We start from the raw sequence: 13,144 nt of genomic DNA on the forward strand, positions 1-13,144 counted from the left end.
ACGACAAGATAACCTGGACTTGTTATCTTTGAATATATGTATCCTGATTTATTGATGTCACCCCATTAAAAATATAAAATTATTATAAAAAAAAAACAAAAAAACATTCCCACAGTAAGAGAAACTCAGAAAGCATCAGCGCCCCACCTGGGAAAGGCACGAAGGCATGCCGCATGCTGACGGCAAACGGCATTCCTCTGTTTGAGGGCCCCTCCTCCATCGCTGCCTGGTGCCCCGGGTTCAGACCACAGCCCTTCCTGTTTCTTCCTCTGCCATGCAAACAACATCATCAGCTGGACATAAAGCAGTCTCAAACATATGAGAAAGGCCTGGTTATTCAGTAAATATCTCCATCTAAGAAACTTAAAAACCTTATTATTTGAAAGTCTAAAGCTTAACAAAGATTCTAGACTTAAAAAAAACAAACATTCAATTAAATAGGAAGTAAAACATTTCTGTAAAAGCCTTACCTACAAACTGCTTCTGAGATAACTAACATTTAGCTCAATTCAATAAATCTCTTTGATCAAATCTAATATAAATTATCTGTGCTGCTACTTCCCTTTGTGTGTATGTGAGGAAGGCAGGAGGGGGGTTGTTCCTGACACTGCTCAACTCTTCCCTTTAGTATTTGACTTAAATAAGCATATGATTTAATTAATGGCCCAGGTTTTCAGCTTTTCACCCTCAACTAGCTTCTTTATAGACAGACTCAGGGTTTGAAATGGATCGTGCCTCAAGTAGAAATGTGCATACCTACAACAGGAATTTAAACTATTTCCATTACTTTGTTCACTAAGCTATTTTTGAGCCATTCATGCTCACAGAAGTACTGTCTACCTGCCCACGGGAAGTAGGCCTTTGCCTGGGGTCTGGGAAGGCGGGCTTTCTTCTACGAGCGTTGGCATCGTGATCTCAAAATCTCTTGGCACATTCTGGATATTTGGTTCTGTAAAGGTTATTCGTCCTAAAATCAAACAGAATGAAGACAAAATTAAAGGCGAAAATCTGACATTTATCTTAATAATAATTGCAGTCTGAGTTATCTTAAAAATGCATGCTCTATTATTGCTGAAATAAATTTATATTTAAATAAATTTTTTTTTCATTATATTCACATGGTCTAACAATGACAAAATAAGTACAAGGCCAATCCCAGTGTAAGTAAATATATGAATTAGCTATAACGCAATATTTTACATTAACCTAGTTCTCTAGAAAATAAGTCCATAATAGGAAGTAAATATTTTTAGCAGATTGTTTTTGTTTTTTGAGATGGGGAGAAAGGAGAGAGAGACTGGAGGGGAAGAGGAGGGAGGGAGAGAGAAGCATTAACTCATTGCTGCTTCACTTTAGTTGTTCACTGACTGTTGCTCATACACGCCTTGACAGGGTGGGGGCCTCAAGCCCAGTGAGCCGCCCCTTGCTCAGGCTGGCGATCTTGGGCCCAAGCCAGCAACCTTGGGATTATTTGATAAACTGAACTATTCCTATGCTAAAATGAGTACCAGGTGTCAGCACTATAAAATACTAGCAGTCATAATACTGAGTGTAAGGTCGGTGAATAACGGGGGATGGTCACATGGGGAACCCAGGCCCGCGAACTTTGGCTAGGACTGCCCACAACCAAGCGCGCCAAAAGAAACTTCCTAGGAGTCCTTGGGAAAAACAGCGACTGTCTGCCAGCCAGTGAGATTTCACCACATCATATTAGCTCAACTTCCCTAGAGGGACCCTTTAAATGTCTCCCATGCAGTTTAATCCTTGCAACTTCCCTGGCCTCCATCTCCTCCATCTTTCTTTCTTCGGGGCCAGGGAACCTTGCCGGGCGGGATGCGCTGTACTCAATAAAGCCTTTTGTTATTCCACATTTGGTGGCTTCGGCCCCTTCATTCTTTCTCAGCGGGGAAAAATACCTTACACTGAGCAAAGGCTAATCGAATGGCTCCTAGGAGAAATGACTGTGAAGCATAGAGGCCAGGGATGCACGAGATACAGAGAGGACCTGGGGAGGGTTAGGGCAACCTGAGTGCAGATGAGGGACAGCTGGGCCACGGGAGTTAGCGTGGGGAAGGTAGGGCAGCAATGACAGGGGAACATCTCTTTCCAGACCTCGGCTGGCCGATGTTCTTCATCAGTATCATCATCACTCATCAAGAGAATCAATGCTAACAGGCACATAGCTGGAAACTAGAATTAGGTGGTTAATAAACTTTCTAGGAAACAGAAAACTATTTGTTTAAATGCTATGGCCTTTATTTCCTGCCCAAATAGTCTACATTTTGTTTATTTACTTATTGGTCCAATTTTTCTAGAATACATAAGTAATGTTCAAAATCAGTTGGGTAATTGATTTTATTTTTTGCAGTTTTTACAATACACATAATAGTGATATGTTTTATGATACACCATTTTAATGGGTTCTCTACTAGCTACTATATATTTCATCCTCTTTTAATCAAGCGGGCATTTTAAGTACTTAGAATATTGTTTTTCTGAATAAACCATGATATCACACCCTTGCTATTTAGCTTTAAGCAAAAATTAGTGCTCAATTAATAGTAGATATTAATATAATTATTATCATCAAATGGCCTGCTCAATGTTACAAATCTAACTAATAGCAGAGGAAGTGATCCAAGTCTGCCTCAGGACACTGTCTCCTTTTCTATAATAACAATCAGGTCTACAGTTTGAATTAATGAGGTAACACTGGCAGGCAAATAAGATGGCAAAAATAAATGATAAAACATCAATGTAGCATAATGGAAATGAATTCTTTTTTTTTTTTTTAGCAAGAAAGAAAGACAGAGACAGATAGGAAGGGAGACAGATGCGAAGCATCAATTCTTCATTGCAGCCCCTTAGTTGTGGCACCTCAGTTGTTCATTGATTGCTTTCTCATATGTGCCTTGACACCGAGGTTGGGGGGGGGCAGTTCCAGGGAGCCAGTGACCCCTTGCTCAAGCCAGCGACTTTGGGCTCAAGCCAGTTAACCATTGGGCTTCAGCCAGAGTCCATGAGGTCATATTTATGATCTCAAGCTCAAGCTGGTGAGCCAGTGTTCAAGTCAGTGACCTAAGGGTTTCAAACCTGGGTCCTGAGCATCCCAGGCTGGTGCTCTGTCCACAGCGCCACCGCCTGGACAGGCTGGAAATGAATTCTAATAATGAAACAGCTTTGTTGTATTTAGGGAAACTTCTACTTCTAAAATATTCTTTAAAGGTAGGTACAGTATGATAAAGCACAATAAGGAAAATAAAAACTTGATTACTTTCTACTTTTTAAGCAACAAATAAATGTGCTATGGCTTTGAAACTCTATATTTTGTTTTTTCACCAACAAGGATTTATTTTACATAAGTTTACACCAATGAAACTGAAATACCAACTGGGAAAGAAATGACTAGGAAGGACAAAGAAGTTAACTAAATAGAGCATAAGGAAAAGAGAAGATGTTGAGAATGAGGAATAAGCAAGTAGAGAAGAAGGCAGCTCCTCGTAGTGCCTCCATTCTTATAACAGCAACTGAAGACTAGCCACGCATTAGTGCCCCGCGCTATTCTAAACAGCTGACATATACTAACCTATTAAATCCTCAGTGAAGTAGGGCTGCTATCACCCTGTTTTATCATGAGGAGACTTAGGCACTGAGAAGAAACTGAGTACTTTGTCCAAAGAGTCACAGCACCAGGATTCAGACCTTTAAAACATCTGACATCAAAACGTATATTCTGTACCATCAATCTAAACTGCCTTCTCTGTGTGGAGTTAACACGGTCCTTACCTCCACTGCACGCAGCATTTGGCAAACGTTTAGAGTTTGCACTGTCTAGAGAAAGAATACCTTCTTCCTCACCTATACTCACACTGTCAAGAGGGCCATGCCACACCCAAAGGACTCTCTTTTCTTTCTTTCTTTTTTTTTAAATAAAGCTGTATCTTTATTAATTTACTTTTTTAGATTTTATTTATTCATTTTTATTAGAGAGAGAGAGGAGAGAGAGAGAGAGGGATAGATAGAGAGAGAACAGGGGGAGGAGCAGGAAGCATCAACTCCCATATGTGCCTTGACCAGGCAAGCCCAGGGTTTCGAACCGGCGACCTCAGCATTCCAGGTCGACGCTTTATCCACTGCGCCACCACAGGTCAGGCCAGGACTCTCTTTTCTAATTGAGTAAAATAAGATGTTCAGTTATTATACAAAAGCCCCAGATATCTGCTTAGATTCAACTTAGAGAGAACCTTAAGATGTTCAAGAGAGGGCCTGAAATTAGGTAAGATCAATGACTCAACAAATATTTAATCCTGAATATACTCTCATCCAAAGCACAGTCTCAGACATCCTAGTTACTCAATACTTGAAAGCAGAAACTGCATCTTACTAAATCTCTTCTCTGCATCTAGGTAGTATCCACCTATGCTTTAGATGTAGTATGTGTTTCATAAATGTTTATGAAACTTTGTGGAATCCAATGATCAGCACTGGAATTCCTTGGCGAGCATGAGAAAATATATATATAATTTTTCCTTCAAAAACTGTATATTATCCCTATTTACAATTCCTCATTACCTGTAGCAGTGTGTGATTGTGATATAGGGTAGATTCTTTCCATTCCAAGAAAAGAATTCAGCCGCCTTTCCCGCTGCAGAGGGAAGACCACTTTGGTGACAGCATTAGTGATTCTTCTCCACTCTAATATCAAGCCTGGTAAAGGATGTAATGCCTTTAATTTATTTAAAACATCCTGCCAAAGAAACATAATAAGGTAAGATCTGATTCTTATCCAAATTCCAGAGCAAACTAGAATCTCTTTTAGGTAAATAATATAGACTCAAAGTTAAATTTGCTAACTCTTGTATCTATACCTTGAAATTACTGTATGGGTTTTATAGAAATCACCAGATGCTAAAACTATAACTATAGATTATTAAAAGCAAGCATGCTAATGCTGAACAACATCAATTTAGATCTACCTTTAAAAAAATCAGTAAAATGTCAACTTAGCAAAGTAACTGCCTCCCCACACTCTACCCAAGAGTTTATACCATGTCTTTTTCTCTCTCTGGTTTCCTCCTCCATTCCTCAGGTAATTGGAGGTTTCCATGTTTTCTTTTCCTTTTTGCCTTAATATTTTCATGGTTTCTGTATCAAGAATATTAGGAAGCCCTGGCCGGTTGGCTCAGCGGTAGAGCGTCGGCCTGGCGTGCGGGGGACCCGGGTTCGATTCCCGGCCAGGGCACATAGGAGAAGCGCCCATTTTCTTCTCCATCCCCCCCCTTCCTCCCTGTCTGTCTCTTCCCCTTCCGCAGCCAAAGCTCCATTGGAGCAAAGATGGCCTGGGCGCTGGGGATGGCTTCTTGGCCTCTGCCCCAGGTGCTAGAGTGGCTCTGGTCGCGACAGAGTGACGCCTCGGAGGGGCAGAGCATCCCCCCTGGTGGGCAGAGCATCGCCCCTGGTGGGCGTGCCGGGTGGATCCCGGTCGGGCGCATGCGGGAGTCTGTCTGACTGTCTCTCCCCGTTTCCAGCTTCAGAAAAATACAAAAAAAAAAAAGAATATTAGGAGACGTTTATCTTTAACACTTTGAATTTTCTACACTAGACTTTCGATGAACCATTAAGGAATAGCAACTTGTGAAGTGAAAGGGCCAATGAGAGCAAATAAAAAGTTTTGCTATAGAATGAAGCCGTGAAAACTCCCCCAGACCTAGCATGTTATAGTTAATGATATTAGGGTCAAAATTCGACAGATGGTAACTTGGACTACTCTCTCCATGGCTGCTGTGGCTGTCCTTTCTACCCTCATTTTTCCATTGAAAATTTATTCAGTAAAAATGTAAAATGAGCCCTTTCTCTCTTCTTTTCCATACAAACAATTTTCATGAATTATGACTACCAATTTTACTTTGGAATCAGCATGTGAGATTCTTAAAAGAAACTCATGTAAAACTATTTTTTCCTGGAATAGAAAAAAAATGTTTTCTTTTTATTGACTCAGGTTTTATTCTTTTGCTTTTTTAAAAAAACATTCTTCCATATCTTTGTTTATGTTCATATAAATATACAAATTGTATTACACTGGAAGTCTAAGAGTAATGGATATCAATAATTAAGTAATGTCTACAGGCCTGAGTTTATAAACCTTTACACTGTTTTAATGATAGGAAGGACAGAGCTGCTAATCAGATCATGGTCCAACTTTTCCCTGCTGAAATATCTCAGTATTTATTGCTGGCAGCCAAACTACAAACCAGTTTGTTTTTACGTGGCTAAGTTCAAATGGTGGGCTATATTGGATCTTGATCACCGACATTCTTTGAAGACACCAAAGTGCTAAAAGCAGCTCGGTTTCTGCCCAGCGGCTGCCCCTACGGACCTTGCTGGTGCTGAACCGTCTCCCCAGCCTCAGCTTGCCGCCTTTGTCATGCCCTCTTCTGGTAGAACCCAAAGTTTTCTTGCTGCCTTGGTTTTCTCTCTCTCCATTTGGTGGCAACTTCAGTTCCAAAAACAAAACCTGTAAGAAATTAAAGCTTCTTTAGTCAAGAATCAAATCTCAAGTATTGTCAGTCAGAAAATATTTTTAAAAGTTGTTTGAAAAAAACAGCCTATATAGTTCAACATGGGTTGAAAAAATGTTGTATAGTTTTGGTTTGTTTTTTTTTTTGGGGGGGGGGAGATTTTTGAATTATCACATTTAATAAATAATGGCAATAAAAATGTATATGTCAGTAGGCTGTCCATACCTGAATTTAGGCACTAACAGATTAATACTAATGCCAGGCTTTAATAGTCAAGAACACAGGAATGCATACTCTGTGCTGAACAATGCTGAGATTTTAGGAGCTGAGGACTGTGATCTCTCCTAAATGCCACTTCATGTGGCAAACACTGCGACTGCTCAATCATTGAAGCCCCAGAGAAAGTCAACATGGGAGTCATCAGAACTATTGTGATCACAAAAACCAGTGAACACTAAGTAGTAAGGGGTCCAAAAAGCCATCTGATTCTACCACCATAAAGCTGGACCCTGACAGTTCTTGGGCACAAAAAGTCAGGAGAAGGTGGCCAATCCCATGTGAAATGGAATGATGGAAGCTAGAGAGTGGCCAGAGCACCGACTGAAGAAACAGGGCCTACACAGGGCAGGTGCTCGGGCTCTGGGCACAGGGAGGATCCCACATATAATTCCTTCTCCAGGCCTCACTGAACACATCTGTGAAATGAGGGGGGTGGACAAGACGGGGGCAATAGGCAGTATTATGTATTGAGCACCCACTCTATACCAGCCATTATGCTAGGTACTTTAACACGTGTCATCACATGTAATCTTTATAACAATTCTGTGACAAATCTGAAAAAGATAGAGAAACTTGCTCAATGTTACATAGCTAGAAATAGTAGAATTAGAACCCAGAGTCCTATAACTCTAAAGTCCTTTATTTTTTTCTTTAACCCATGCTTCCCTCTAGAGCAGAGGTCAGCAAACTTTTCCCATAGAGGGCCACATAATAGACATTTTCACGATTTATCGTCTGTCACAATTTCTCAACTGTGAAAATATAGAATGAAAGCAGTTACAGACAACAAGTAAACAAACAGGTGTGGCTACACTCCGATAAAATTTTATTTACAAAAAAGGTGACAGATCAAATCTGGCCCACAAATTAGTTTGCTGATCCCTGCTCTAGACCAGTGCCATTCAAAAGAACTTTTTGCAATAATGCAAATGTTCCATATTTTCACTGTTCAATATGATAGCCACTAGCCACAGTGTGGCAACTGGACATCTGAAATGTGGTTAGTACAAATAAGGAACTAAATTGATATCTATTATTTAATTTTAACTTAAGTAATGACAAGTGGCTAGTAACTCCTGTATTAATGCAACTCTAGATGAATAATAATATCCAGTCTGGTTCAAAGATTCAACTTAAAATCAGCAAGTATTAAAGTACCTTACATATAACTTCTATTTTAGCATGAGACCTAAGAACAAGCTAGGAACACCAATGGCCTTTTATTCTGGCTCAGAGTTTGCTCTAGGCCTATGGCCTTAATACCTTAGTGGCCACCTGAGTCACAAGGGCACAGATTCCTGCCTTGGTTCCAAGCTTACTCGTGCTGAAATCCAGAGAATCTATATTTTTAGTGAGCTCCTTTTGTAATTTTATGTGCTTTCAGGTAGGTACTGGCTTTGAGAGTTCTGAGCTAAAGAACTCAAAAGAAAATAGTAGACACCCACAAAGGCACCACTGAATTCAAACAAATATACCAATGGTTAGGAGAAACAAAGATACTCATTTTCTTAAACATTTAATTCTGTGGCTTAAAAACTGACATTTTATAAGTGTATATAACATTTGTTGAGTACTATGAGATGGACACTCTTCTAAGTGTTTTATATTTATCATTTACTCCCCAGAACAATTCCGTTAAGTATTTCTAGTATAACCCATTTTACTGATGAAGAAACTGAGATAAAGAGTTGATGTAGCCTTGGCCAGGTAGCTCAGTGGATGAAGCGTTGTCTGGGTGCACTGAGGTCGCAGGTTCAATCCCAGGTCAGGACACATATGAGAAGTAATCAATGAGTACACAACTAAATAAAACAACTAAGTAGAACAACAAGTTGATGCTTCTTTCTCTTTCTCTCCCTACCTCTCTCTCTCTCTCTCTTTCAATTAATGAAAAATTAAAAAAAAAAAAAGAGTTGATGTACTGGCTCAAAATCATTGATTAGTTAATAAATGAAAGAGGTAGGATTTAAACCCAAGAAATTTGTCTCTAAAGCAGTGGTTCTCAACCTTTCTAATGCCGTGACCCCGCAATACAGTTCCTCATGTTGCGGTGACCCCAAACCAAAAAATAATTTTGGTGGCTAGTTCATAACTGTAATTTTGCTACAGTTATGATTCAGAATGTAAATACCTGATATGCATTATGTATTTTCCGATGGCTTTAGGTCGCCGGGGTCGCGACCCACAGGTTGAGAACCGCTGCTCTAAAGCCTATGATCTTCACCAATGTGCTCTACTATTAAATCACATCTAGGCCCTGGCCGGTTGGCTCAGTGGTAGAGTGTCAGCCAGTGTGTGGATATCCTAGGTTTGATTTCCGGTCAGGGTACACAGGAGAAGTGACTATCTGCTTCTCCATCCTGCCCCCCGCCTCTTTCTCTCACTCTCTCTCTTTCCCTTCCACAGCCATGGTTCAAATGGTTCAAGTGAAGTTGGCCTCAGGCACTGAGGATAGCTTGTGGCCTTCACCTCAGGTGCTAAAAAAAAATGGCTCAGTTGCTGAGCAACAGAGCAACGACCCCAGATGGGCATAGCATTGACCCATAGTGGACTTGCCAGGTGGATCCTGGTCAGGGCGCATGTGGGAGTCTATCTCTCTGCCTCCCCTCCTCTCACTAAAATGAAAAATAATAAATAAATTACATTCTAAAAGACACTGTAACTTCGATACTATCAAGTATAAGTACCCAACCTACATTGGCAATCCTTCCAAAACAACTCAGTCACCCTTTGTAGAGTGTGGGGAAAGGAGAGACTAGAACACCAACTTTTGAAAATAAAAATAAGAATAAACTATATCAAAATTTATGTAACGTGAAGAAAATCTTAGTTGGGTTTAAAAAGCAAATAATCATGTTTGACTCATGGTGGCGCGTGGATAGAGCATCAACCTGGGAAACTGAGGTCCCAGGTTTGAAACCCTGAGGCCACCAGCTTGGACAAGGGCCCATCCGGCTTGAGTACAGGCTCACGAGCTTGAGCACGGGGTCTCCAGCTTGAGCATGAAATCATTGTCATGATCCCAAGGTCTCTGGCTTGAGCCATGGGGTCACTGGCTCATCTGGAGCTCCCCCCCACCCCTATCAAGGCACATTTGGAAAACAATCAATGAAAAACTAAAGGGCCGCAACTATGAGTTGATGCTTCTCACCTTTCTCCCTTCCTGTCTCTTTCCCTCTCTCTTTCTAAAAAGAAAAAAATCTCAAAAAAATCCATTTTTCATTAACTGAGAAAAATATCTAATTTTGTATTCTAAAAAAGGATTTAGAGGTGAGGAAGGGGTGAGAGCCCATGAAATGACTGACTTCATGGAGAAACAGCTACACTGTTACCAACTGTCTTTTCTTCAACACCACTTACTTATAAGTGCCTCCTCTGTGCCCAGCAAACTTCCTTCTCGTGGAGCATATGTTCTAGGAGTCTCCTTTACTACCTTCCTATTTCATACATAGAAGATATAACTTATAAATTATAAGTTAAATGTTAGAATTCTCTATCTCCAAAGTATTCTGGTTAACTGAATTGTTTTTTTATTTATCTTTGATATTTATTTAAGAAATACACACACTCATACACACCATTTTTAACTCTAAAAATTAGTTTTCTAAATTCCTTATTGCCATGATACAACCTCAGCGATGTCATCTGAACTGGTGAAGGAAAAACTGTGGCCCGCTAGTTGGTACGCCTGAGTCTCAATTGCATGCAGTTTGGCCTGCATGATGTGTTTCTGACTTTCACATTCTGCAGTACTGAAGCCGATTCCATTTAGTTCTAGCAAGGCCAAGCAGTACTGACAGGGCATTTCCACTTTACGTAAAACATCTGGAAGAGAAAAAGAAAACTAAAACATTAATTTACCAGCCAAGCGACTACATCAGCATCATTCTCTAATCACACATAGAATTCTTCTAGCAAAATCCACAGGTAGTACCCACACTATTCTATATATATATATATTTTTTTTTTTTTTTACAGAGACGGAGAGAGTCAGAGAGAGGGATAGACAAGGACAGACAGACTGGAGAGAGATGAGAAGCATCAATCATTAGTTTTTCATTGCAACACCTTAGTTGTTCATTGATTGCTTTCTCATATGTGCCTTGATTGTGGGGCTACAGCAGACCCAGTAACCACTTGCTCAAGCCAGCGACCTCAGGTCCAAGCTGGTGAGCTTTGCTCAAACCAGATGAGCCTGCGCTCAAGCTGGCGACCTCGGGGTCTCGAACCTGGGTCCTCCACATCCCAGTCCAATGCTCTATCCACTGCACCACCGCCTGGTCAGGCTATACCCCCACTATTCTTCATGATCCAGTCTCCTGAGCAGCATTCTCAACCCAACAATAAAAGGTATAAAAGTACTGTCCACTTTAGTACTAGACTACTATCCTTGGCTAGCCAGAGAATAAAAGAATTAGCAATCTTGTGGATTGTCTGGATTACCTAAATAATGTTTCTGCTTCTACTCTTAGCAAGAGCAAAATAGCCAATCTTATTTGCTAACATGACGACAAAGTGTCAGTTCCTTGAAATTGTTTCCAATATTCCTGGTTCCATGGTGTGCATGCCTGCACAAAGAATTAAACATGGGTGTTTTACATTTTCCGATGCAGTCACCAAAGAGCAAGGAAAATTCCTGATAAGAATCAGACTATTTTTATATTTGCTGACATTTATCAACAGAGTTGTCATTCTAACTCAATTTTTCCATTATTCTCATAGAAATTTTAGTTTCAAAGATACTCTATAAACAGGGTGGAGCTGACAGATACTGTATACTGAGTTTCAGCATTTATATATTGCTCATGATGCCTTTTGACATACTATCATCTCTGAGAAGACCTGAAGCAAAGGCAACTATTTCAATTTGTATTGGACAAGAGTCTGAAATTATCTGCCCACAAAACTCTTTTTTTACATTACTTACTAACATCCTGAATAGTGTCCATAGAATGCACTGTGAGAAATACTGTCCTAAATCATTAGGAAAATATCCATGCCAAAGACTTCAGTTTCTAGTACTATGGGCCACTAGGACTCTAAGAAACCCTGGCCTGCCCTCCCAAGCTCTACAAACACAGTGTCTGTCCTGAGGCATTACTGGTCTCAATCAGCAGGAGAGAGATCTCCAGGGACACTCATACCCACCATCAAAGCAAGTGCGAGCTAGTGGTCTCTAACAAGAAGAGTTACTAAGTAGTCACTCTGGATTTTGAGGCCTAAACCTAAAGCAGAAATTCATGGGATACTGGTCTAGAAAAATAAGGAACTAGGGTCAGAATAAGAGTAGTCAAAGTCAGAGTGACAGGGAGCCAGACTGGATCCTTAGGCAGTAGGAAGAAGCAGGTTGTCATGGGAATGAAATCCTATAGCCAAAAGGTGGAAGGGATATATACCTTTAAAATAGCAAAAGGAGGAAAAGCTGATTCTCAGGCTCCTGTTCTTAACCAAAACTCCCGTATAAGGCTAATGCGGTCCTTGGATAACAGCAGGGGCAAGAGGAAAATCTTTCTAGAGGAAAGCTTCCCAAGTTAGGCCAGCCCTGATCAAATCTTGTATGAAAAAGGTATGAAAAATACAAGATAGCAAAGAAATATGAATGGAATTCAGCAGAAACAACAAATGACAGATTTAGATTCCAAGAACTACAAATATGAAATTGTTAGAAAAGTTTACAGGGCACAGTTGTGAATGAATTGTTTACAAAATAAAAAAGAGACAAATACAAACAAAGGAAAACGGTGTGAATATATCAATAATCAGAATAAACTTATAAGTTAAAAATATTGCTAAGCTTCAAAAGTAAATGAATAAGCTATATTCTGTTTATAAGACACATTTAAAGGATTAGGAATAACAAAAGACAAATGTTAATCAAAAGAAAGTTGATGCTGCTGTATTCATTCCAGAAAATAGACTAAGAATAAAAAATATTAGTGGTAGAGCTGGCCACAACATAAAGATAGGTTTAATATACCAGGAAGATAAATCAATTTTAAACATGTGTGATTCTAATAAAATGACCTCAAAATATATAGTTACATTTGACTGAACTACATGCAAAATTAGATATAGAAAATTTTAAAAACCTTGATTTAACAGACACTTATGAAATTCTGCATCCAGAGTTAGAATGCACATTCCTCTTACATGTATGTGCAATATTTACACCACAGTTCCAGTTTTAGGTCACAAAACAACTCAAATAATTCCAAAGAATGGAAATTATATAACCATGTTCCTCAACCACAATACAATTAACTTTGAAGGTAATAATAAAAATACAAAATAAAAAGTTTCCAAATACTAGAAATTAAAAATCAATCTTCTAAATAACTTGTGAGTCA

At 39.6% G+C, this 13,144-nt stretch overlaps 1 protein-coding gene across 2 annotated transcripts in view; it reads right to left on the reverse strand.

Moving 5' to 3' along the window:
• POLQ (DNA polymerase theta) overlaps positions 1-13,144 on the reverse strand; it is a 134,040-nt gene that overhangs the window by 49,646 nt on the left and 71,250 nt on the right. For both annotated transcript variants that reach the window (XM_066347918.1, XM_066347919.1), the window contains 5 exons: positions 10,429-10,622; positions 6,377-6,514; positions 4,573-4,747; positions 841-967; positions 148-269 (listed from right to left, as the gene is read on the reverse strand). In XM_066347918.1, the coding sequence (XP_066204015.1) occupies positions 148-269; positions 841-967; positions 4,573-4,747; positions 6,377-6,514; positions 10,429-10,622 (756 nt within the window). The remainder of the gene's footprint in view (positions 1-147; positions 270-840; positions 968-4,572; positions 4,748-6,376; positions 6,515-10,428; positions 10,623-13,144) is intronic.

The sequence above is a fragment of the Saccopteryx leptura genome, chromosome 8, assembly GCF_036850995.1.
Source record: "Saccopteryx leptura isolate mSacLep1 chromosome 8, mSacLep1_pri_phased_curated, whole genome shotgun sequence".
NCBI lineage: Eukaryota > Metazoa > Chordata > Mammalia > Chiroptera > Emballonuridae > Saccopteryx > Saccopteryx leptura.